We start from the raw sequence: 25,553 nt of genomic DNA, 5'->3' as shown, positions 1-25,553 counted from the left end.
AGATCTTGTCCTGACCAACACCTTAACCCCCTTTTTATATTTGCCCTAAATGCTTTTGTTTCAGAGATATATACCAAAATCTACAATTTATCCCTACGTTCTATTTTTAGCCATAGCGTCCATCTTGATTCTTTGGCCGGGTCACCGGACACATTTTGAAAACTAATGATGATTGTGGTCAAGTTTAATTTTAGAGTAGAAAGTTGTTTCAGAGTAGAAGATTTTTGTAAAAGATAACGACGACGAACGACGACACCGGACGACCGACGATGGACCGACCATGGACGACGAACGACGGACGACGGAAGATTGACAACGGACGATGGACGACAGATGCCAACTGATGAGAAAAGCTCACTTGGCCCTTTGGACCAAGTGTTGAAATGAAATTACTCATTGTTATCAGTAGTTATCAATTCTCTTACGCCTCTCTTATATTTTTTATACATTTACATATATTTTAAAACAAATGCGATTTACTTTTCGCCTTTCGTGTGTAATGACAAAAGGAGACCCATATTGTTTTGGTTATGAATGGTTTGTTAAAGTTTGTTTAAAATATTTCAATACGAATTAATTACTGGAATACTTACTCCGGTTTCCTACTAGCAAATACCTCTCTGAATCACTCAAATTGTGAGTGTATGTATGCTTCTAGGTCAGATAAGTTCGAGGGAAAGTCATTGAGTATGCAGCAAAAATTAAAACACTTTAGAAAATATTTGTTCGGCAAGTTGAAATTGACCTTATCCCAACATTAACAGTCAACATATACATTGAACCGAGAAGACCGAAAACACATTAACAGTCTTAAAGACAACCTTCGCCAAATATTGTAAAAACAACAGTGCAAATCATTAAAAAAATAGATAACCTAAATTAAAAAAAACATGTCTGTTTTTTAACTTGAACAAAGATGACTTTGAGATTGTTATACTCACAAAAAAAATCTATATTGAATGTTCATGTGGCAAGTGAGTTAATGAAACTGAAGATGAGTAAAATAGGTAAATATATAGAAAGTGTAAATTGCTAAGGTCTTTGTGGAACAATTCTTAAGGCTTTTCATGTACATGTTTATCCCCAATTTTCTTTGTGATTATTACAAAATGTTTAACATTTGATTACAAGTCAGTCGCACAAGCTTCTAATGTAATTACTTCTGTAAATAATGACAAAGAAATGGCATGTATTTTTAATTTCTGTCGATGGTACGATTGCTGTTTAGAATTATCTTTCTATCAGTATCGTAACCGAAATTGTTTTACTAATGAATTTTTTCTTTGTTCTCGTTTATCGGTTTATCAACGGTTATACAAGTCATGCTACTTACAAAATTCAAAAAAAATAGTTTAAATTAAGTAAAAAAAAAGTAAGCTATTGATATTTACGGTAGTTAATTCTTGTCCTCAAACAGTGTGTTTTTTTTTAACTTTTTGCTGCTGTCAAATATTTGAAAAACAGATTTAACTGTATTGAGTCATTGTCAAACCGATTGACTAAGGTAAGCTTTCGTAAGTCTATTCAAACCTACCATCGTCTGTCAGTAACAATAAAATTTGTTCAACAGCACAGGATATAGCATTGAATTTTGATTTATTTGTATGCACTTGTGTACAATAGAACGAACACACATAACCTCCTTTATATTTAAAATACGTTTAAATAACTCTATTCAAAATTAAACAGTTAAGATTTTTTTTGTTAATGCAAAAACAACCATATATAAAAAGGGGTAACTGCACTTATTGACAATTATATACTTAGTTTAATGTGTTTTCATTCATCTGATCATTGACACTGATCTTCCCGGCTTATATTGTAGAAGAACATATTATGTTACGAAAAGGTGCACATATGTTTTTTTCATATTATCACTTGAAGAATACAAGTATTACAAACACCTATTGCATAAATAAATATGTATCTAACGACTGCAGATTCCATACATCGTTGTTTAGAAGATATGGACAGATTCAATACTAAATGGAACAGAACAGCAGAAAACACACTGATTACGATAACATGTACTGGTGAATACACAGGTACTGTGTCAAGAAATTGTAGTAGCGCAGGAATGTGGAGCGAACCGGATTACACTCAGTGTATGAGTAAATCCATGTATAATCTTAAGCAACAGGTAAATTCTATACTTCAAACGATAAATAGTGTGTTTGTCCAAAATGTTTAAGTGGTATTTGTTTTGCAAGGCATGCTGATGCATACATACAGTTGTCAACAACGATCACACGATCTTACTGTAAATTTAGGAATAATTGCGATAATTTTTGAATTTACACAATACATTTTATATATAACGAATTTAGGAAAATCTGCATACAGCTGGTATTAATTCCAAATATCAACAGGTAAAACTACAAAAATACCGATTTCCAAACATGAGTTTGCAAGGAAAATCTTAAACAGAAAGTCATTTAGCAAATAGCAAAATAAAAAGCTAAATACACTTTGAATCTCTGTTAAACACAAATGCAACATCGTTGACAAGTAAATTTAACAGGAATAATACCCTATATTACATAACGTGTAATTTAGTTGATGTTCCAACACTTATTAGCGCCAACTGTTCACATTATGCAATTTAAAAATTTACCTTAGCATACAATTATATCAGGGTTATTCATTGTGTTTAAGTTGGACAAACTATTAGCTGGAGACAGTGAAATTCCACTTGTGAGTTCTATCCTTGAAGAACTTGAAAACATAACAAGTGCGAATAAAGAATTACGAACTGGAGATCTAGTAACGGCTTCAGCTTTACTGGAAGACATAGCCAAATATGTAACAAATCATACAGATAATATTTCTGTTGATCAGCTAGAGGTAAGTAGATTAGTAACTCATTTGTACAACATATACAATAATAGAACAATAATACATGAACGCACATAAAATATGTATCACCAGGAAAGAAGCTGAATTGATTTCCCTATTCATTCAGTATTTTCTGTGAAGTAATCGACCATGTATTTCGATATAAACCGAGGTTGTCTTGAATATGTATTCTCCTTACATGTGCATGATGCAGGCAACTGTATTGATATATGCTATGATTTAGGAAGATAATTGTTCTAAGAAGGTCTTGTAAATTTGCAACTTGTAATACATTTTACATATCTTATCCATATTGCGTATTCTATATCATGTATATCGACGTTTTGCTTTTACATTATTATTTCGAGGTGAATATATAAATGTATTAAATCACATAATTTTAGAGTGTTTTAAACATTAACAAATCATTCTGACGTCAGAATATTATTTGCATAGTAAATTCCAATAAAGAAGAAAAACATGGCCTTAAAAAACTTTTTCGAATTAATGAATTGCAATGCATACTGGGGTACTACGAGTCTTCTACCACTTAGAAACACCTGGAATCAGTATTGTAGTTTTTGGGACAATCATTACATGCATAAAAAATGTTTTTGTTAAGCAAATGTGTTTATTTTTTTAAATGTCCTGTACCATGGTCAAGTCAGGAATATTGCCATTGTTATATTATATTTCGTTTCTGTGTGTGTTACATTTTAACGTTGTGTTTCCGTTGTGTCGTTTGTTTTCTCTTATATTTGAGTGTGAATTCACATTACTTTAAAACGTATCACGGTACTTTTCTATTCCAAATTCATGTATTTGGTTTTGATGTTATATTTGTTATTTTCATCGGAATTTGTCTAATACTTAGTATGTTTCTCTGTGTGTTACATTTTAATGTTGTGTCGTTGTTCTTCGAGTTTTGAAGAACGGTATACTACTGTTGCCGTTATTTAATGTAAAATATTTAAAATGGTCCTGAGTTTGCAAGCTCAGTCTTAGACTTTATAATAAATGTTTTTGTTTAGGCGAATGTGTTTAATGAACAATAAAATTGAGAATGGAAATGGGAAATGTGTCAAAGAGACGACAACCCGACCAAATAAAAAAAACAACAGCAGAAGGTCATGTTTAAAAGGGTCCTGAGTTTGCATACTCAGATTTCAGTGTTCAGTATTCAGTGTTTACCGTCTTCACGATCGGCTTTCTTTTTCGTCATGCAAAGAAAGTTTAAGTTTTGTCCGTTGTAATACATAGTATCTGTGAATTATTTCACCGCAGGACACCGGGAAATTTACAATGAATTGACCACTATTTAGAAAAAATATCAATTGTGCTCTTTCCAAACTATAATTCCATTCCCAAAACATTCCTGCTTTAAAAAAAACACAAATAACATTGCAATGATACACTGCTAAACATGAATGTTCCAATTATGCTGTTTCAGGCTGCACGGCAAAATAGAAGTTAAGACAGACGCTGACTGGTACAAAATCATGTTTTTCACTGACTGACCTGACATCTTTACACTAAAACATTAGATGAAGGATGTGTACTGATTCATACTTAAGTCTCATATGCATATTTTTTTTATTAGTTTCTAGTGGCTTTGAACTAGATGTCTGTAACTTCAAGTACCCTCAGATCAGTACTAAGTGTCTTTTTGTTGTTGGGATATAGAATTACCCGACCACGTCCATTCTGTGTTTTATTAGATGCATAACTATTTCAATCCATCTGATGAGATAAGCCTTTTTGTCGAGCCTTCGACTTAAGTTGATAAAGCGAGACTAAGCGATCCTTCATTCCGTCGTCGTCGGTGTCGTCGTCGTCGGCGTCGTCAACAAATATTCACTCTGTGATTAAAGTTTTTGAAATTTAAATAACTTTCTTAAACTATCCTGGGTTTGGACCAAACTTGGATAGAAGCTTTTTTATGATCATAAGATAGTATCCAGAAGTAAATTTTTTAAAAAGATAACTCCATTTTTTCTGTATTTTACTTTTAAATGGACTTAGGTTTTCTTCCAGTTAATAGTTCATACAGTCTGCAGTTAAACTTTCCAAACATTTATTAGATTCATTAACTATCCTAGATTTTTCCCAAACTTGGACAGAAGCTTCTTACAATCAGATAGTATCATGAGGAATATTTTTATTGATTTTTCCCCCATTTTTGTTGAGCCGGCGATTTACAGCAAAAGTAGGCGAGACACTGGGTTCCGCGGAACCCTTATAATTTTATTTAACTGAATATTATAATTGGTCTTAAGTTGTACTGTTACAACACTGTCCAAGATTAGGGGTGGGTTGGGATCCCGCTAACATGTTTACCATGTTTGGTGTCTTGTTGCGAGTTTTCTCATTGGCAATCACTACAAACTGCCCAGAGTCTGAATTGACCAGTTTTTGTGCTCGACCAGTAAAATCAAGGAAACATTTTACTAGACTAGTCTCGACATTGTCTCGACTGTACTCAACTGTACTTAAGTGTACTGGACTAGGTCTCGAATTTACTTCATTAGTCTGATTCACTACTTGATGATCTCTGTGTAGTCTGAAATGGTCTTGACCAAGGCTCCATCTGTCTCAACCTGTCTTGACTAGTCTCGACCTGTCTCGACTCAGTCTCAACCAGTCTCGACCTGTTTCGACTAGTCTTGACCTTCAAATTTAGTTTTGACTAGTGTAAATCAGTCCATCTTACAAAATTAAATATTGATCTTACAAAATTCAACTTATTAGATATAGGTAGTTTGATTAATTGCTGTGAAATGAAAGGATTTAATTTTACAATAGGTAAAAAATAAAAATTATTATATAAATTCAGATAGGCACCTTTAATTTTTTTTATTACTTTTTCAAATCACTATTTTGTCAAAACAGCAAATCCTAGCTTTTTTTCCTATATTAAATTAATTCTTAAACTTGACAGCAATACAACAAAAAAACACAATGACTTAGGATTCAGTAAGCTTAATGTCTATCTAAGATAGCTACATAGTTTGATGAAAATCCAAGTTGATTTGAAAAGGTTATATAAAAAATTAAAGTGTACTATCTCTATTTTGTCAAAACAGCAAATTCTAGCTTTTTTGACCTGAATTAAATTAATTCTTAAATTTGACAGCAATACAACAAAAAACTAAATGACATGGGATTTAGTAAGCTTAATATATATCTGAGATAGCTGCATAGTTCGATTGAAAATCCAAGTTGATTTGAAAAATTAAAAAAAATGAAAGATGCCTATCTGAAGTTATATAATAATTTATATTTTTACCTATTGTAAAATTGTATTCTCTCATTTCACAGCAATAAATCATACCTTAATAAGCTTGAATTTTGTAAGATAAATATTTAATTTAGTAAGATGGGCTGATTTACACCAGTCAATACTAAATTTGAAGGTCAAGACTAGTCGAGACAACACAAAGATCATCAAGTACTGAATCAGACTAACTAAGTAAAGTCGAGACCTAGTCGAGTACACTTAAGTACAGTTAAGTACATTCAAGACAATGTCGAGACTAGTCGAGTAAAATGTGTGCTCTATTTTACTGGTCGAGCACAAACACTGGTCAATTCAGACTCGGAGCAGTTTGTAGTGAATCATACCACAACTTCTTTGTTATGTTTTCTGGACTAGATGTGTAAACTTTTTATCAATACCATTGTAGCAAGTACATCCTGCTAAACATTATAATAATACGTGTTAATAAAAAGTCGTTATCAGTTTTTTAGCAAAATTGAGAAAGGAAATGGGGAATGTGTCAAAGCGAAAACAACCTTTTTATCTTTTTTTATATTTGTTATTATCGTGGGATTTTGTCTCCTGCTTGGTCCGTTTCTGTATGTGTTGCTTTCGGTGTTGTGTCGATGTTCTCCTCTTATATTTAATGCGTTTCCCTCGGTTTTAGTTTGTTACCCCGATTTTGTTTTTTGTCCATGGATTTATCAGTTTTGAATAGCGGTATACTACTGTTGCCTATTTTAAACTCATACAATACGGTCCTAAAGAAACCATACGCTTTCAGTTAATATAGATTTGTTTAAGTTGCGTCTTTTTTAAGTAGTTGTTATTAACCTGACAAAACAACACCAATTGTAATTACATTTTCTGTATCTTATTGTTTTAGAATTTTGGGGCGATCTGTAATAATTTGCTAGAAGAAAAATACTATCAGTCATGGGAAGAACTTAACGATAAGGTAACATTCTTCTTTTAGACAGTACATGTAACATGATTTCAAAATTCTAAAAAGAAATGTTTAACATTTTGTCGATATACATTAGAACTGTGCTATGTACAGTATATTTGCACTACTTATGAAGCCCAAAAATATGAAAGCAAAACTCATACATGACTGAAAATGTAATAAATACCTCATTATAACCTTGAAAGCTTTTGTCATCACTTTGAATGGCACCATTTCTCACCTTAAGCTTTTATCGAAATTCGTTTCGCGCAAAATAAGGATAGTCAAATTAAACATAGCACAAACTAATAAAAGATAAAATTCACACTCGAGTTTAACAAAAACAGACATCAAGTTAAAATGAAATGACAAGTAAACACGTGCAGAGAAGAAAAAGAGAGCATATTCAACTAATGACTGAGCGGCAAAATCAAATTCAAACATAAGCTGTGATAAAATCAGGCGATCTAGAATGATAGGAAATTCCTGCTGCACAGAAAACGGTAAATAAGTCGTTCGTCTGTTATGTAATTGTCAAGAAACAACCGTCAAGATCTGATATTCGACAAATAGAACATAATCCGCGACCATCTATGACATTGATATTTATATTTGTCAGCAATTTCATTATGATGGTAAGCATTTCTTAAATGATGGTTTTACATGTGTATGTACCAAGTAAAACCTTTAATGTATTAGCTTGCGCAAAAGGAATGATTCTCTATCCAGTAAATTATAATAGAAAATCAAAACCAGGAAATCGTATCACCTAGATGATACACATGATAAATCATCTGTCGTCGCTTGCATTTGTACTTTGAAAAAATTGGAAATTCGCAGCCTGAAAAGTAGTTATCTGTTCTGTTGATATATATGTTTGACATCACCCATGCTGTCAATTTATAGTTATATGTCAAGATAGTAGACTAATTTTCTTTGATATATGGTATCCTTTATGTTTAGCTTTTCATAGAGGAAGTTATTACAGAAACTTCGAATTATTCAATCAATTGTCATCATCTATGTAGGGGACGGTTAGGTTGTGTTTTTTAAGAAGCTTCTGCTATGTCTAAAAGGGAAGCGAAAAATACCAAATATACATTTAAAAAATACAGTCTTAAAGAGAGGCTAAAGATACAAAAAATAACATGAATAAGAGGCCAATTGACTCAGTTTGTTCAATGGTCAGTATGTTACCTGTTCAAATGTATGTTATCCTAATGTGAATGATTCAGCATTAATAAAACAAATCCAGTGTTTTGATTATGTCAATTTTTAGATCATGTTATTCGTATAATAGATTTTTTTTTTAAAGAGCATGGTTTGTGGCTTTCTTACACAAGAAAAAGTATCAGTATTATGTAAAATGTTCTATTAACAAGATTGAATGCATTATTGCAACGTGTAAATAATAGAAATTGCAGTGAAATTGCAAGTGTTTGTATACTATCGAGGAGAGGGACTTTATCGTTAAACAATGGAATAAGGGATTTTGGGTTAGCAATTTGAAAATATTTGACTGGCTTTATAAATATTTTGATTTGAGCTTCACAGATGATTATTATGTAGACGAAACGCGCGTCTGGCGTACTTAGTATCTTTGATAACTATTTAGCAATATCCAGTTCGTGAGTTTTTAATTAAGAAAGTATCTTGTTATCTTTCAGGGTACAAGTGGTGTTACCGCAGTAGTAAAAGCAGTAACAGAGTATACTAATGTGTTTCATAATGTATTGAGGGGGGAATTCTCTATGCTAGTAAAAAAGGAAAATATTGGTATGATTATTCAAACTTGAGTATAATGCCCATCATGCTCATAGTACTATCATCTTTTTAAAACTTTAAGCAACTCAAACTAGTTAATATGATGTATTTTGGTTATTCACTACATTGTTGGGTTCGCTATATGAGAAACAAAATCAAATCTGATTTATTTATATATGCCTTACACACCGCTCCACAGGTTACAGGAAAATTGATTCCACTAATGGAAATTGAGGTATACTATATATGTATGTGTTTGCATCAAACAATATCCTGATTTGCAGCAAATGTTCTTGTTGTGTTGGGTAAATCGTAATGTTGTTTATTCATGTTATTTCTTTCATATAATGCGTCGCTTGGTTTTCCATATATAACAATTTAAAAAAAAAAGGTTACTATTTATTTTGATTTTATTGATAAATAAAATATTTTTTTGTCTTTTCACATTGAAAATTCCGCGAAGCGGATTGTGTAAAATGTGAAGAGTCAAAAATGAATTTTATGGTTCAATAAATTCAAGATAAAATATTTCCATTCATTATCATGATTATAAATATATTTCTATCAAAAATAAGGCTCAAAGAACTTTCTATATCATCTTTATTAACAATAAGAACGTGCATGTATGTTGTCGTATGAATTCACAACGTCAGAGTGGGCGTGTCGCCCTAAAAATTGACAACATCGAAAATAAAAGTAATACTTTTAACCAAACAGAAGACAGCACCAAATTTATTTATTAACAGATGGTAAACATGGTCCTGTTTATGACTTCTTATAATATTTTGAATTTAAAGCATGGCATTGTTTATGACGCAAATAGTTTCAATACATGATTATCACATGTGTAAAGCATTTGATCAACACCATTTCAAATCAAAACATATTTCAGTTAAATAACCTAGAAGACTGCTTATTCTAAGAGAGAAAACACATCCCGGTGTTAGTTTCCAAAAATGTGCATTAAATTTTAGTAGTTGAACATTTGCATTGAAAAGAGATATTTTTAAATGTCAGAACTGTTCACATGAGACAAGTAACCAGAAGTATATACTAGTATATTAATAAAGTAGTTTTATCCCAGATAGCTAAACTCACATGATTGCTAACAATATTGAATTCTAATCACAAATGCAAATAAATATCAAATGCATTCGTATTTTTTCTGCACTGTGTATTCTGAATGTTTAATTGCTCGGTCAAATATTTAAGAAATAGAAGTTGGAAAGACTAGCTCTGACGAAATCATTGTACCTGATAGGTTGCAAACAACCGATTCGTGGATAACAGACTCAGGGACTGAAATGAAACTTAAAAAGAACATGTGCAGTGGTTAGTTATAATTTAAAAAATATGTTATGATGTAGTAAACCAGTACCATTTAATGTGAACATTAAAACATTAAAACATTATTGTGGAAATTAGCATGGCGCTCATTATCACTAAACTAGTTTATATTTGTTTAGGGGCCAGCTGAAGGACGCCTACGGGTGCGGGAATTTCTCGCTACATTAAAGACCTGTTGGTGACCTTCTGCTTTTGTTTTTTTATATGGTCGGATTTTTGTCTCTTTGACACATGCCCCATTTCCATTCACAATTTTATTCACTTAGTAAACATATATTTGCTGAGATATTAACAATTACACGCATGTGTGACTATATGGTGTTCTCTTTTCTGTATAAAGTTAAGGAACTGAAATTAACAACATATAAAAATATACATTGAACATGATTATTAAGTGTAGTCTTAGAGATAATTCAGATCACAGTTACCAATTTTATATGGTTCAAGTAGAAGCTATCTATAGCTAATGAAATGAACAAGATTTTTGATGTGTGTGTTTCCATATTGTTGTTTTTTTGTCTGTTTTGTATTTTGCCATAATAAGGTCTGATATTCTTCTTAATATTTTGCATTTTTCCATATCTTTCGTTCCCTTGTATAATCTTTAGATAATCATAAAGATTACAAACTTAAAATCATATGACAAAACATGTACACTTATATACTATATTTTTATTTGTAAATGTTTTAGTACATGTACGGTCTTAACGTCTGATTTTAAATGACAGTTATATTTGAATCTGTTTTTAGATTTGACTGGATACAGTTGCACATTTTATCGAAACTTGTCCAGTTTATTTCCAAAGTATTTGCTATCAAATCGGTAAGTTTAATAGATACTGGAAATATTTTTAAAATCATTTGTTTTTCATTTGTTTGTCAGTTTACGTGAAATAAAGTCAATTTAACACACACAAAAATCTTTCACTGTATGCATCTTCTTATACTTAGATACATTATTAATGTTTGCAGCATAATATGTTATATGATCGAAATTTTTCTGAATTTTCTGATTTATTATATTAAGTGTATATCAAGATAATTGTGTAAGCAATGTCTTTTCTAGTTAAGTCTAGCTTTATGAAAAAATTGAAAAGATTGTGACTATATTTTCTTCAGGAAAGTGCTGTCTTTTGATGGAATATACGACGTAAATTCGATTATAGCTGATGTTTCGATTGATGCAAAATCGTGTTTGGATTATTCCGTAAACTTAAGATTTGGACATTTATTAGTAAGTAGGCTATCGCATTTATACAATAGCAAAACATATCTTTTCGTATTATTTCAAATTGTCTGTCTGTTTTAGCATATTTGTTTTTGTTAAAAAAAAAAAGTCAATACACGGGTATATTTGTTTTGAAGTTTTTGTTTTTTAAGCCTTTATTTAAATTTGTTCATTAAACATATATTTGTACTTGCAATCCTTTATATAATCTATCTTCTGTTTTGTCAGTTTGTTATTTTAGTATGAAATTGTTAACCAAATTGCAATATATAAAATTGAGAATGGAAATGGGGAATGTGTCAAAGAGACAACAACCCGACCAAAAAAAAAACAACAGCAGAAGGTCACCAACAGGTCTTCAATGTAGCGAGAAATTCCCGCACCCGGAGGCGTCCTTCAGCTGGCCATGTACGAACAGAGATGTGAATATATTAGAAGCAATATAGAAATATGCCTAATTGTGGGTTAATGTGGATGTTATGGGGATATTTGTTTTAATTGATTTCTGACCACATTTTCTTTTGTATATTATATTTTTTGAAAACTCTACGTATATTTTTCGGCTTTGAATTGATGGACACATAAAAATGACTGAAAGAATTACGAGGCTATAGAATTCCTGTATTGTAGAGTCTAGGATCATATTAATTCTGAACATCTTTTCAAGGGAAACCACTCCAGACCTGTTTGTGGATTTTGGGATTTCAATGCTTCGTAAGTACAATGTATATCTTTCAATTTATTTGTTTTAAAATTATAACAGAGTTGCGTTATAAGTCACTACATTGTACTTCAAAATCATCACTCTTCATTCTTAAAATGTACAAATATTGACAAACGACAAAAATATAAAGAAACATTTCATAAACATGTAGCGATTGAAGTTTTGCTGTAAATATTACACGATTGTACTATTATAAAGAAAATCTAGAAAGATATTGTTTCTAGTTAATTTGCACTATTAGATTGTTTTCTCATACATTTATGCTAGCCCTTATGTTTTGAAATTGGGTATAAATTTCATTTAGAAGCCCATAAAAATATTATCTTAATTAAATATAACGTTTACCTGCTTATTTATATGTCGATAAAACATTTCCACATTACAAACCGCAAATGCACATGTATTTTCACATTCCCATACTTTTCTTCTTTTTTTATAATTTTTGCAGCAATAACATATGGTTTGTTTAATATTTCAAATATTTTCTAATAGTATTATATTGAACAACTAAATTAAAGGAATACTGTAAATGGAGCGTGGTCGCCTTTGGGATCACTAGTAGCTGATTCTTCAGAATCTTACACAATCTGTGAATACAATCACACCACGAATTTTGGCGTACTGATGAGCCCAGGAAGGACAGTATGTTCAGTTATTTACCAAATCTAAGTTTTACAATTACACACACATGATAATGGTATACCGTATTTATGTAAACTCTTTTCAGAATTTTATCCTGTGCGAAATATGCGGTTTGAAATCATATTATTATTATCTTTATTTTGGTGCAAATTCTGCTAGTTTGCTTGAAACCGTCATAACAAACCCAAACTATTTTCTATATTATTCTAGACATAAATATATCAAACGTATTCTTATTTTATTCGGCACGAAAAGAATATCGGTTTGAAGTCATTTTCTATAAGCATATTAATTATATTATGCATATTGTTACGTTGCCACCGCCAACTGTCTATAATACGAAAGCGTGATTTTTTTTCGTTATACATCATACTCAAACTTCAAACAAGTTATTTTACAAAATAAACGCATCCACATCATCCAGCAATATGAAATGATTCCACTAACATATTAAATGATTTAAAAAAAAAAAAAAAAATTGTAATCACTGCACGACAAAATACCTTATAACACTATTGGCCTTGAGTTTTTAAATATAGCAAAACAAGAATGTATCCACAGTACACGGATGTCCCACTCGCACTATCATTTTCTATGTTTACAGGACCGTGAAATTGGAGTCAATTCTCTAATTTGGCATTAAAATTAGAATGATCTTATCAAAGGGAACATGTATACTAAGTTTCAAGTTGATTGGACGTCAACTTCATCAAAAACTACCTTGACCAAAAACTTTAACCTGAAGTGTAACAGACTTACGAACGAACAGACGGACGGACGGACGGACGGACGAAAGGACGAACGAACGGACACACAGACCAGAAAAAAAAACTACCTTGACCAAAAACTTTAACCTGAAGTGTAACAGACTGACGAACGAACAAACGGACGGACGGACGAACGAACGGACTAACGGACGCACAGACCAGAAAACATAATGCCCTCTTCTATCGTAGGTGGGGCATAAAAAGTACATAGTAATTATTGATATTCAAATTTTTTTCTGAATAGTATAATGAAAGTACTTCAGTTAAATGTGAATGGAGAATTTTTGGCATTGTAAACAAGTAGTGAAAATTCAAAAAAGGCTATCATTATCCCTTATGGACCAGGAAATACTAGCGTGCCACCTAAACAAACTAATATAAAATTGCCATTTTTTCCAGCCATCGCCTCACAAATTTCCTTTGAGCATGATTTCAGCCATAGGATGTGGTGTATCCATTCTGTTTCTGACCGTGACAATAGTCGTTCATTCAGTACTTTGGAGGTAAGTTTTCAACATCTATATAATTATATAGTTATATATTGAAGTTATGTACATTTTTGTACTTTGGATGTAACAACATGTAAGCTGTTCTAATATTGTGTAAATTTATTTTATGGATTAGCTACGGCGTTAACTCGAGAACAAATTCTCATCTTGAGATACGTCGGTATATATCATTTGATATTTTCTGTGGATTTATTCTGAACTTACAGAAGTGAAATATTTGTTTTGCGGAATTAAAAATTTCATAAATCAGTTAATAAATGTTAACTGTTTCTTTTAATCGTGGAGGCCTTATGCAACTTCTGGTGCGGAGAGAATTAAGGTTAATGTAAGGTTTCTTTTAATCTGTGTTATACATGTTGTAACATGGATACATTTCGTTCGATGTGTCTTTTAACAAACTTAATATTACAGATATCCTTCTCGTCTACTAAACCTTTGTATTAGGTGATGTTTCATGATTTGTAATGCTTAACATAATAGTATCACGAAAGATTTTTTTTCTTTACTACTTTTATAGGTATGTAAGAAATGATAGAACAAAAACACTAATGAACTTATGTGTAGCTTTAATTCTGTCTTATGTCCTTTTTTTGGCTGGTATAAAACGAACAGAAACTAAGGTAAGAATGGATATAATTGACCATGTCTATTTTTAATACATATATAAATATGACGAAACCATTTCCCATTAAATTTTAAAAAGTATACCATAGCTGTATATACATTGATTATTGGTTCGAAATTTTCAACGTAGCGTTCTATTTCCAACAGTGCATACATATAGATTAATAATTTTCATGTATGCATCTTGATGATTTTTGCTTTTATCTATTTTTATCGTTTATCTTTTATCTATGTTTCCTTAACTGTAAATGTGTGGGTCGTTTGTTATTTTCTGAAATTAAAAAGAGGGAAAAGATGGCGAAGAACACTGTAAACTCATAACTAAATAATAAACTGAAATCGCCAAAAATCAAAAGACAAACAACTTTAGACAAAACAGAGCATTACAAAGTAAAGACTGGGCATATCACTTGTTCAGAAAGGATTAGCAGATTCTGCTCCGCATGTGGCACGTATTCTATTTTTAATATTTTTTCGACAGTTTTATTTCTTACCACTATCAACTTGATTTGCATCTGAAAAGGTATTTTTCCTCAATTCTTGAAAGATTGAAAACCATCATGAAGTCAGTAACGGCTTTTTGTATGTTTTAAGTGTTACATATAGATGAGAATCTAGTATTGATCCAATAATAAGCTTAAGCATGTTACTGTCACTCAAACATGTTATATTAAACTCAGTGTTTAAACACATTTATGTTTAAATAACATGTTAGGTATTAAATATTAACCTGTTCACATCACCATGATACCTAATTGTGTGAAAGCTACTGAACTAATATGCAAGGCAATTGTTAAAAACAATTTGCAAATTAATGTAGTGAATAATCATAAAAATGACTGAAAGCTGTTCATAACTCAATCAATTCTTGTTGGGTATTTAAAGTTCATGATAAGATCAAAATGACCGTTTAAAAAATATGTATTAGTGAACATCCTAACAAGTAATTTTAAGCTAATTAACAAGGTGTACCATTTATTAAAAACACTATAGCTGCAGGTGCTTGTCTGACCAATACAAAAAGTTTTAAAAAAACTTGTTTAACTGGTAGAATCAACATCATTTATCATTTTATCACACAGAAATAATCAATAAAAGACTTGTTATCAATTCCATGAAAAGAACTCAATTTGTATAATGGGACATACTATACTGGTCAACAAAAGAAACGATACAATACTTTTTTCAAATTAAAGATAAAGTTTTCCATTCAATGGACCAATATTTAAGGTAGTAATACTTAATCATTATGGAAATACAAATCCGTTAAAAAAAAAAAAATTTAACGACAATTTAAAAAAAAACAAGTTCCAAATAATGAGGCCAACCTCTTTTTTTAAGGTAAAGACAGTGTTTGCCATCAAATTGTTTTTAAAAATCATACAGTTTCTTCGTTTATTTGTTAAGCAAAGTTTGTCCCCACGATAAATCGTTAAAATGTATACATAATCAACTGATTTACCATAGACAGTATGTGTAAAGTGATATTCAAAAAGCGGTAACAATCTTAAAACTTATCCGAAAGGTTCCAAATTTACTGTGTGTTGTTTTCATATCTAAAGCATTGATTGGAGAAGAAAATAAAAACATTTTTTTTTTGCATTTTTTGACATTTCAAAAAACACTTTTTTTCCCAAAAATTTGAAAAAAAACAATATTTCAACCTATTACTTACAACATGAACATTACTTGATTAGCATATTGAATATTTTTAAACAAATTTGAAATTATATTTAGAACTTAGAAAATTATGTGTCGATTTATTATTCAACTTTCCGCAAAACTTATTTGCTCCCTACGATCGTATACACTGAATTTAGATGCTTTCCGACAAGTTTTGATTTTCATTATTACATGTGAATACATTGCAAATGAAAGCGTTTTAAAATAGTGTATCTCATTTTTTTTATATTTAATACTTTTTGATAAATTTTATTTCAAAGTCGTGTATCGTTTCTTTTGTTGACTAGTATATTAGAAATAAAAGACAATCAGAGGTTTAAATATCAGGAACCAGGAATTATAGTTGAATACGCCAGTCGCGCGTTTCGTCTACAAAGTGACGCTTCGATGAAAATATTTTTAATTGCTTACGTCCCAGTCAGATAAATCAATATAAGTAGTTTTAAATTGTTTTTGTTTTCTTTTTTGTTTTGTTTAAAGGCAGTCTGTACAGCGGTCGCAGTAGCTCTACATTATATGTTCTTAACAAACTTTGCTATGATGCTAGCAGAGGGTATTCTTATAGTGAGAATGGTTATTATTGTTTTCCAAACAAAATCTATTGTGCATTGGTTGCTGCCTGCATGTTGGGGTGAGTACATGTTTTACATTTACGAATATGTCATTTTGATGAAATTTACTCGTCAAACATAGTTCATGTGTAACTTTTTTTCACATTATTTTAATAGCTTTATCTATGATATCGTTTCTTTATAAATATACATGATTCACATCACGATTCCAAAAGCTAAAAAAACTATATACTAGGAAGGAGAATTCCGAGAGTAGATAAACCAAAGAGTAAAGATGATAAGCAAACAATTGCACACAAGCAAAAGAGCATAATGACAATATAAATGTATGTCTATGTCTATGATCAGCTCGTAAAAATGTACACAATTATTTATATTACTTCGAATGAGATACAGCAGATATATCAATGACTAAGAAAAAAGATAATGAACCAGATGATTTCTTGAATCATTTAATATTGTGAATAGGGGTTGATGTTTTCATAAAGCAGTTAAAATAAGGACCATGATAACATCTACTTGTTCATTTGCCTATATATTCATCTTCATTTTCAGTTGTTCCAGGTGTTTTTGTCGGCATTTCTGCTGGTGTGACTAAACTAAATGGGTATGGTAACGGACAATTGTACGTATTCCATATACAATGTATATTTAGCTCATATGTGTTAACAACAAATATATCAATGGAAAGAGAAACGTGAAACGAAAAACACGGATAAAAAACAACAATAAACGACAACAGGTTCCCGACTATGGACAGGTGCAAACAACTGTATAGGGTTGAAATGTTTTTATAGGCGGCAACCTTCACCTAAATTACCATCAAAACAGTCTCATATCACTGTACAAGTAAAGGCAGCGGAAGGACACAAACACAATTTCCTTTCCACAACTACAGCATTTCAGCTGACCACTTTTCTCTTAAAGAAAGAACAACATGAAGTAATTATTTAATTCAATATCCAAACTTTTTTCAAAGTTCACACTTGCATAGTAGAAAAATCAATAGTCTGCACACTTGATTTAAATGTATAAACATGAACACATAGTATGTTAGAAAATTAGTACTGGGCGGGTAATATACTACCACACAGGTGAATTTTACTTTAGTAAAGAACAGTTTTGAAATGCAAGGCTTCCTTCTTTAATGCTAGTAATTTCAAATTGCATGCATTATGTATTTTCATCATTTTTATCAATTAAACTTTCTAAGAAATATTAACACGCCAGGGACATCACACAAATATATCTTCCTACAACTGTATTTTTCTTTATAGAACTTATTTAGAATATTATTTTACGCATTTTGCAATTCCATATCTTGTAATACAGTTTTGTGCTAGTAACGTTTAGCAATGCCCTACCAGATTTGTATACAAACCTTGATTTGATTCTTTTACTCCACAGACATGCTATGATGATGATAGCAGTTTGTTTCCATATGTTTACTATGCTTAAGTTGTGTTTCATTTATTTGATGTTGCGGATTCTCAAACATTTTGGCTTTGAACATAACTTCAGGAATATTAATTGTAAACATGTAAATTTGGTCCTGTATGATTGGTACAGGTAAGTATTTATTATAATTATGCATCATTAATTTCGGGGTGTTTTTATCATTTCAGTTGTTGGTTGACTCTTGAGTCAAACCTCATATGGGCGTTCATAGGACCAGCATTACTTGTAATTTTGGTACGTATTGGTTGTTAACAAAAGGAAATGTCATACTGCATTTGTTTTTTCTTCATTCTAATTGTTTGATGATAATATCAACTTCTTTTAAACTGAATATATGATTTACAGGTGCTAGTCAGGAAAGGGCAGTTCAAACAATAAATACAAAAGCAAAATGAATGAACAACGTGGGTATTCAACGTAGTAAAGTATACATAATAATTATTTAGGAACAGGTGAACGAGTCCCATCAATCAATCCGAAAATTAATCTGAGTGACTTTTAAGGAATGATACTGTGCGAAATTTTTTTCGTGGGTAACAATTTTCGTGGATTGAGGAAACTTGTATTTTTGTGATATTTGAATTCGTGGTTTTACCAATCTCTGCATATAAAGCATGTAGGAAATTTGCACTTCGAAGAACAGTTCAAGGCGTGCTACATCTGTTCTAACGCAACCCACGAAAGTTGGTATTCAGCGATAATAATAAATATACAGTAGTTTTTTTCTGTATTGTTTATTTCAGATCAATTTTGTTATCATTGTCTTAACGGTACATAAAATGATGACCACTAAAGGGTTAGCTAGGAAAACATTAGAGGAGAAATCTAGGTAACATCTTATTGTTCAAACAATTTACAGCAGTACATTTACATGACCAATTTGTGAAGGGTACTCGACATATAACAATCGGGGATTTTATAATAATTTGGTCTATAAATAATCTCATAATGAAAGGTTAAAATGTTACACAAATAAACAAAGAACAGGATTACTTTAAATTTTACAGTAATTTAAATAGAATAGGAAAAGGATTTTTGAAATAAGACAACAATCCTATCGAAGAAAAGGGTCATTAATGGGTCTTCCACACAGCCAGAACATCCCGCACCGGAGACTGGATTCAACTGGCCACACCACAATAGTATTTACAAATTTAGCGAAATGAATACTACACTCAACAAAGAAAAACATAAATAAACAAGAATTTGAGAAAAAAAATCAAAGATACACATAGGCCAGAAGGTGTGGAAAAAACGTCCGCAAACCAAATTAATTTCAGACATGTCAAAATCCCCTAATCATGAAAAAATGGTATGCCATTAGGAATATAAATAACTCAAAGAAACAGAAATAAATAAAACAAATAAACCAAACAATGCTTTAGTTTATTTTTTGTTTAACTTTAACATTTAATCTAATTATCTTGTAATTTATGGTACATGTACGCAAAATTATTACCAACTATTTATTGGAGAGTAAATGGGAGCTGTATTTCGTTTTATCTAGGATTGGTTTCAAAAGTATCTGTGTGATTTTGCCGTTATTTGGAGTAACATGGGTACTTGGTGCATTTTCTGTAAACGAGGATTTGGTTATGTTTCAATACCTTTTTGCAATCTTCAACTCCTTACAGGTAATTTGCTTCAAAAAATTATATATATAATATATCATATATAAGGTTGTTTTTTTTATAGAAAACAAAATGTAGAAACAAGATTCATCAAACATACCAAGCTTATACATGTGTGTGCCAAACGTTTATTCAACGACTATATTGGAATAAAAGATTAATCTGTAATTATTGTGTTCCCCTCGTAATCCAATTTGGAGATGTGTTAAATTCTGCGAAGTACGTTGTCAATTGATACCTTAAAATAATGAAGAACCAAAAAGAATATCAAAATATTCAGAATATGGAAACGTGTAGGAACACCGACGAACCCAATAGTGAATCGAAGTAACACCACAAGAACAATAGCAGTTTAAAAATCATTAGGTGGAAAACTCAATATTACGCAACACGAAAATCAGTCTATGGAGTAATCTGGTTATAAAGTTAACAAACAAACCTTTAATATCTATTAAATAATAGCGATTTCAGAAAAAAGCGGCTCATAGAAATAAGCATAACATGTCACAATGCAACTTCTTTTTTTTCTTATTTTTTCAAGTTATGGTGACCGTCTTATTTTTCGTATTGGTAGCATTGTGCAATTATTTCTGATTTTACAGCAGATGCACGTACATGGACAAGTATAGTCCTGTAATTTTACCAAAGACTTTGCGTGATGGAATATCATTTTAGCATAAATAAACTAAAGCCAGACTGTTATTCGGTAGATATCTATGTATGAGTAAAGTTTGTGTTTAGTTTTGTTTTTTTGTATTAAAGTTCTACATGTATGTACATAATGCCTGCAAAAAATGTCAGCAATTTTTCTATTATTGATTTTTTTTAGGATTGAACTAAAATGCGGGACAAATTATTGTATAAACACACAGATATAATTATAAGCTATCAAAATTTTATTTGTGAGATACTTATCCACTCGCATTAATCGCATTAATACAAATCTTGCAATGTTATTTGAACTTACATTATATTCAACTTATCATTTTCGTACAGGGTCTTTTAATTTGTTTATTCCACTGTTTTCTTAACAAAGAGGTGAGTTTTTATGTGTTTTATTATAAAGCAAAGTATATGTAATGATAAAAGAAAAGTGATCATTGAATTTGTATTTAAGATATTGCAGTACGCTAAAGTTTAATTTTCACAATATAAAAAAAGATGTAGTAGAAAAGCTAATGAACTAACTCGTATACAGAGACGTAATGACGTAAACACTAACCGTTTAGCCTTTAACTTATATATGAAAAATATAAAATTATTAACATGAGATAATAAATGGCCTGATCTTTGTATAAACCAATAAACGAAAAACAAATACAGGAACAAACGTCAACCACTGGAACAGGCGACTCACTTCTGGAAGTCAGATAGAATGTGACGTGGATGAGAATGTACAACGCTTCCCGACTTTGAGAAAGTAGCTTCAGAGCACAAAATAAAGAAAGACTTTTAAAATCAGTCACACAGTGCATACCTCATCAGATCGATACAAATCACAAATCAACATATTAAAACACAAAACTAGCAATGTATGAAAGCTGGCTTCGGTTACTTATTTAAAAGATTTAAAATCGTCAAATCGAACTTCTAATGGAATTGGTTTAAACACACTATAAACAGTCATTCAGATAACTGTTTCAGATATAGGTATCGGCAGATCGTACGACAGCGAATGTTCACATATTTACAACAATTATATTTAGTAAAGATTTCAGTTTAAATAAAACAGAATCAAAATTTAAACCGATCAAAACACTATTCAAAGATGAAACCGCAGTCTGAAATTTAAAGCCTTTTACAAAAAGTTCATCTTAAATCAAAAATTTGAATTTGTTGCAGTTAAACCGTGTTGGATGGTTATCTGCTAGGCAACTATAACACATTTCCTCAACACTTCAATTGATAGCATAATTTCGATTGAATTTGTCAATTGTTAAATTTTGCACTGTTTTTTCTTCTAAATTTTGAACATTATAGCATTTGTTTTAGTCATTGACATGATGTGGTTTTAATTTTTCTCCACATGTTTTTAATTTGAATATGCAATAATTGTAATCGTCAGGTTTAAATATACGTCTTTAAATCAGATATTTATCCCAGTATCCTAAAAAGGAACTATTTGTTCACTTGAATACTTATCAAGGATATTGCAGGTGCAATTAACAAAATCTAGAATTTAAATTGATACTATAACGTATAAATCAGAGGACAATTAGTTGTCGAACAACATAAACTGAAAATATGGATAAGTTATGTTAAACATGTTCAACTTGGTGCTCCTTTTGCAGTTTTTTTTTCAACAGGCTAACTTCGACTTTTACCTTATATTTTCATTGGTATCAGTTGGGTCGTAAATCCGAAGAAATGAAATCTGAAATTTGCCGAAATTCGGGTAAAAATCCCTGATATGGGCTATTGAAGTTTTATGATCATGCTAATAGAAAAAGAAAACATGGGTGTTATGAGGTAATATTTTACCTTGAATCGTAGTAAAAACCTAAGCAACCATCCATACAAAATCTGACACACATTTCTAAACATAACCTCCTTTAATTTAAATATATATACCTTTACCTTTCTATATTTAGGTCAGACAGGGTTATCATCATTACCAAAGACGCCGAAGAGCCAATCGATCAAATATTATAGTGTCTACTGATACTTCTAATTATGTGAGTAAAGCGATATCAAGAATTACGTAGTTCGGTCATATCAAAAACATATTAAAATGAAATTGAAAATGCTAACACCATGAACTAAAACTGACAGATTGACTTATAACACTTCAAGCTTAAATATTCAAACAGACATTTATCGATGTCTCTAAAGAATACCAAATGGTGTTATAATTGTATAATCCATCACCTACACGCACCAAGACATTTTTTTTTATTATCCTTTGTTAATTAAGTTTCTGCTAGAAATGAGCCTTAGAATACGAGTTTAATTTTACATCTAAATTACCATTACTACGCTAAGCTTATGGAACATGTAAAACATGTTTGAGACGAATGAAGTTATGTGTGCTGTTGGTTTTGTTTCACAACGTAGAGACTATAATTAACACACTTCGGGATCTTGGTGCATTTATTTAAGTATTTTGTTTAATGTGTGCATGTGTGTGTTTGTGTGTAAGATTGTTAAAAATTATACATGTTAATGTACTAAGGATTCCCAAATGACAAGTAATAAGTACTGTTCCTCATATCGCCTTTCTCTTTGGGCATTTTTTTAAATTTCCAAGTTATAACTAAAAATAGAAATTAAAATCATGAATCATTCACTATCGTTCAAAATACCCCAATGGAGTTATTTAATCATATTTGTAGGGTTTCTTAAGACAATCTTTTCACCTGAAACAATTTTGGTGAGAAAAATGCACGAGGTATTGTCTCAAATATTTGTGTTCATCCAAACATTGATAAAATAATAGTGTGTGTTTCAATATTTTACATATTTTGTGTAAGACATACAGGTAAATGCATCATCGTCTAACATTTGTACTTGTTTTAGGATAAACATAAAAGACAACAAGGGAACAGCAACGGAATCTCTAAACAGAGCAAAAATTAGAAAACAAAACAACGTTTTTATCTCAAAACAAATGTGTGACAATGCATTAAAATATTTGTATATGCTCAACTGAATTTGACTTTTTAAAGTTTTGCCTATCATTCGATAAATATCGAACTGTTTTATCAAATGATAACGAAATAAAAGGCTGGCAGTGATTTCAGTGATACATCCGGACAGACCGGTGTTTAATTGTCGGATTGTGACCCTCATTGTTACACAAAATCATGACAAAATGACTGTCTTCTAACCTAAATGGTCAAATTTAGCTATTTAGCAATTTTTTAATGTAATAACGAACCTCGTTGTGACCTCGTCAAATGAAAGGTTTTAGTTAGTGCATTTAATAACTGGTAATTCGTTAGTCTGTGTCTATGAGTGAAGAACTATGCCTATTTTCTTTGAATTATGTTGTGTTTCCTGAATGTTGCTTATATTTACATCTGTATTACTTTTTTGTACATCTTATAGTGTCTCATCTTTGCCTAAACTTCATAAGTATTGTGCCATTTATTTTATTTCCTGCAATTAAGAGCCATAAAATACCATTATTTCATTGGTCGAGACCATCTTGCTATATTCTAAATTTTATTGTTAGCTGGTATATTTCACTCACGTTAACATTAAGATAAGACATGGCACGGTACTTGTCTATCCCAAATTCATGTATTTGGTTTTGATGTTATATTTGTTATTCTCGTGGGATTTTGTCTGAAGCTTGGCCCGTTTCTGTGTGTGTTACATTTCAGTTTTGTGTCGTTGTTCTCCTCTTATATTTAATGCGGTTTCCTCGGTTTTAGTTTGTTACCCCGATTTTGTTTTTTGTCCATGGATTTATGAGTTTTGAAAAGCGGTATACTACTGTTGCCTTTATTTACACCGTTTATGTGTCTAGCCTACGACTTTGATCGTAAAAAGTTCGACAGATAGATAGTGTTTCGACGGCGGCGTTAGTTTATCTCTTAGAAGCATTAAAGTTTAGAATGTGAAAGACCTGGATGTTACATACTTTAAATATAATTATCTTATGTTACGAAGTTTCCATCTGTAACATGTCCATTGTCATTTATAACAAACGGATTACTATATCTGGTACAATGTATGTGCGTACCTTGCAAGGTCTTCATGTCCGTCATAAAGTTTTCACTTGACCTCGACCTCATTTCATGGATCAGATGCTGTACGCAATAGGTGTTAGTATATTTGGTGTATGAAAGGATTGTACGGTGTACATGTCCAACTGGCATACGTCATCTGACCTTGCCCTTAGTTTCACTGTTCAATGGTCAAAGTTAAGTTTTAAAGCTTTGGTCTTTTTTTCTTATACTATATGCCACAGGTGAACTGCATGTAGAAATATTTTCCGATGTACATGTCAATCGCACCGGTCGTTTTATTTTAACTCTGCCGCATTTTACCAGTTTATTTTTCGAGTTAAGGTTTAGTGTTTTAGTCTGGGTTTTTTTCAAGTAAAAGCAATATGTCAACTTTATTTGTGGAATTGAAGGATTATAAGTGGACATATCTGCATGACATGGTTCATCTGACAGTTACCTCATTGTCATGGTTCACTGGTCATGCTAATGTTTTTTTGTTAAGTCTGTTCCGTAGAAACAATTATCAATAGGTCAATTATAGTTAGTGTATTGTATTGTATTGTATTGTATTGTATTGTATTGTATTGTATTGTATTGTATTGTATAATAAAGGTGTACAAGTATTCTTTAATTCGTTTATATGACTTTGACTTCATTTTTTTTTTATTATTTGAAGTTTCTGCGATAGTTGTAGGAAACCTTTATATTTCGTACTATCAACATTTAGCAATGGTAAGTAACGAAGGCGAGACATTTCAGTGTGTGTACTCTTGTTTTTGTATTAGTTATGTAACAATGACAATTAAGAGTATGTTTTGCTTATTGTGAGAAGAATAACTGACACAAAAACTTATTAAGTATTGTAACCATGTACGTTTGCGTGTTTTTGTGATC

At 31.1% G+C, this 25,553-nt stretch overlaps 3 protein-coding genes across 3 annotated transcripts in view; all 3 read left to right on the top strand.

Moving 5' to 3' along the window:
• LOC134696285 (protein HEG homolog 1-like) overlaps positions 1-25,553 on the top strand; it is a 171,471-nt gene that overhangs the window by 123,156 nt on the left and 22,762 nt on the right. The gene's annotated exons all lie outside the window — the stretch shown is intronic.
• Positions 1,947-9,071, top strand: LOC134696617 (adhesion G protein-coupled receptor B3-like). The gene is made up of 4 exons (XM_063558484.1): positions 1,947-2,140; positions 2,656-2,844; positions 6,978-7,049; positions 8,705-9,071. The coding sequence occupies exons 1-4, from the start codon at positions 1,967-1,969 to the stop codon at positions 8,831-8,833; spliced, it is 564 nt and encodes a 187-aa protein (XP_063414554.1). The 5' UTR covers positions 1,947-1,966; the 3' UTR covers positions 8,834-9,071.
• LOC134696616 (adhesion G-protein coupled receptor D1-like) lies at positions 9,909-25,258 on the top strand. Its single transcript, XM_063558483.1, has 15 exons — positions 9,909-10,133; positions 10,899-10,971; positions 11,268-11,382; positions 12,044-12,090; positions 12,619-12,742; positions 13,909-14,012; positions 14,536-14,638; positions 16,806-16,956; positions 17,453-17,522; positions 18,523-18,589; positions 19,099-19,184; positions 19,863-19,989; positions 20,983-21,024; positions 22,578-22,661; positions 23,503-25,258. The coding sequence occupies exons 1-15, from the start codon at positions 10,106-10,108 to the stop codon at positions 23,560-23,562; spliced, it is 1,281 nt and encodes a 426-aa protein (XP_063414553.1). The 5' UTR covers positions 9,909-10,105; the 3' UTR covers positions 23,563-25,258.

The sequence above is a fragment of the Mytilus trossulus genome, chromosome 14, assembly GCF_036588685.1.
Source record: "Mytilus trossulus isolate FHL-02 chromosome 14, PNRI_Mtr1.1.1.hap1, whole genome shotgun sequence".
Classification (NCBI taxonomy): Eukaryota; Metazoa; Mollusca; class Bivalvia; order Mytilida; family Mytilidae; genus Mytilus; species Mytilus trossulus.
This window is presented reverse-complemented; position numbering and strand designations above follow the sequence as displayed.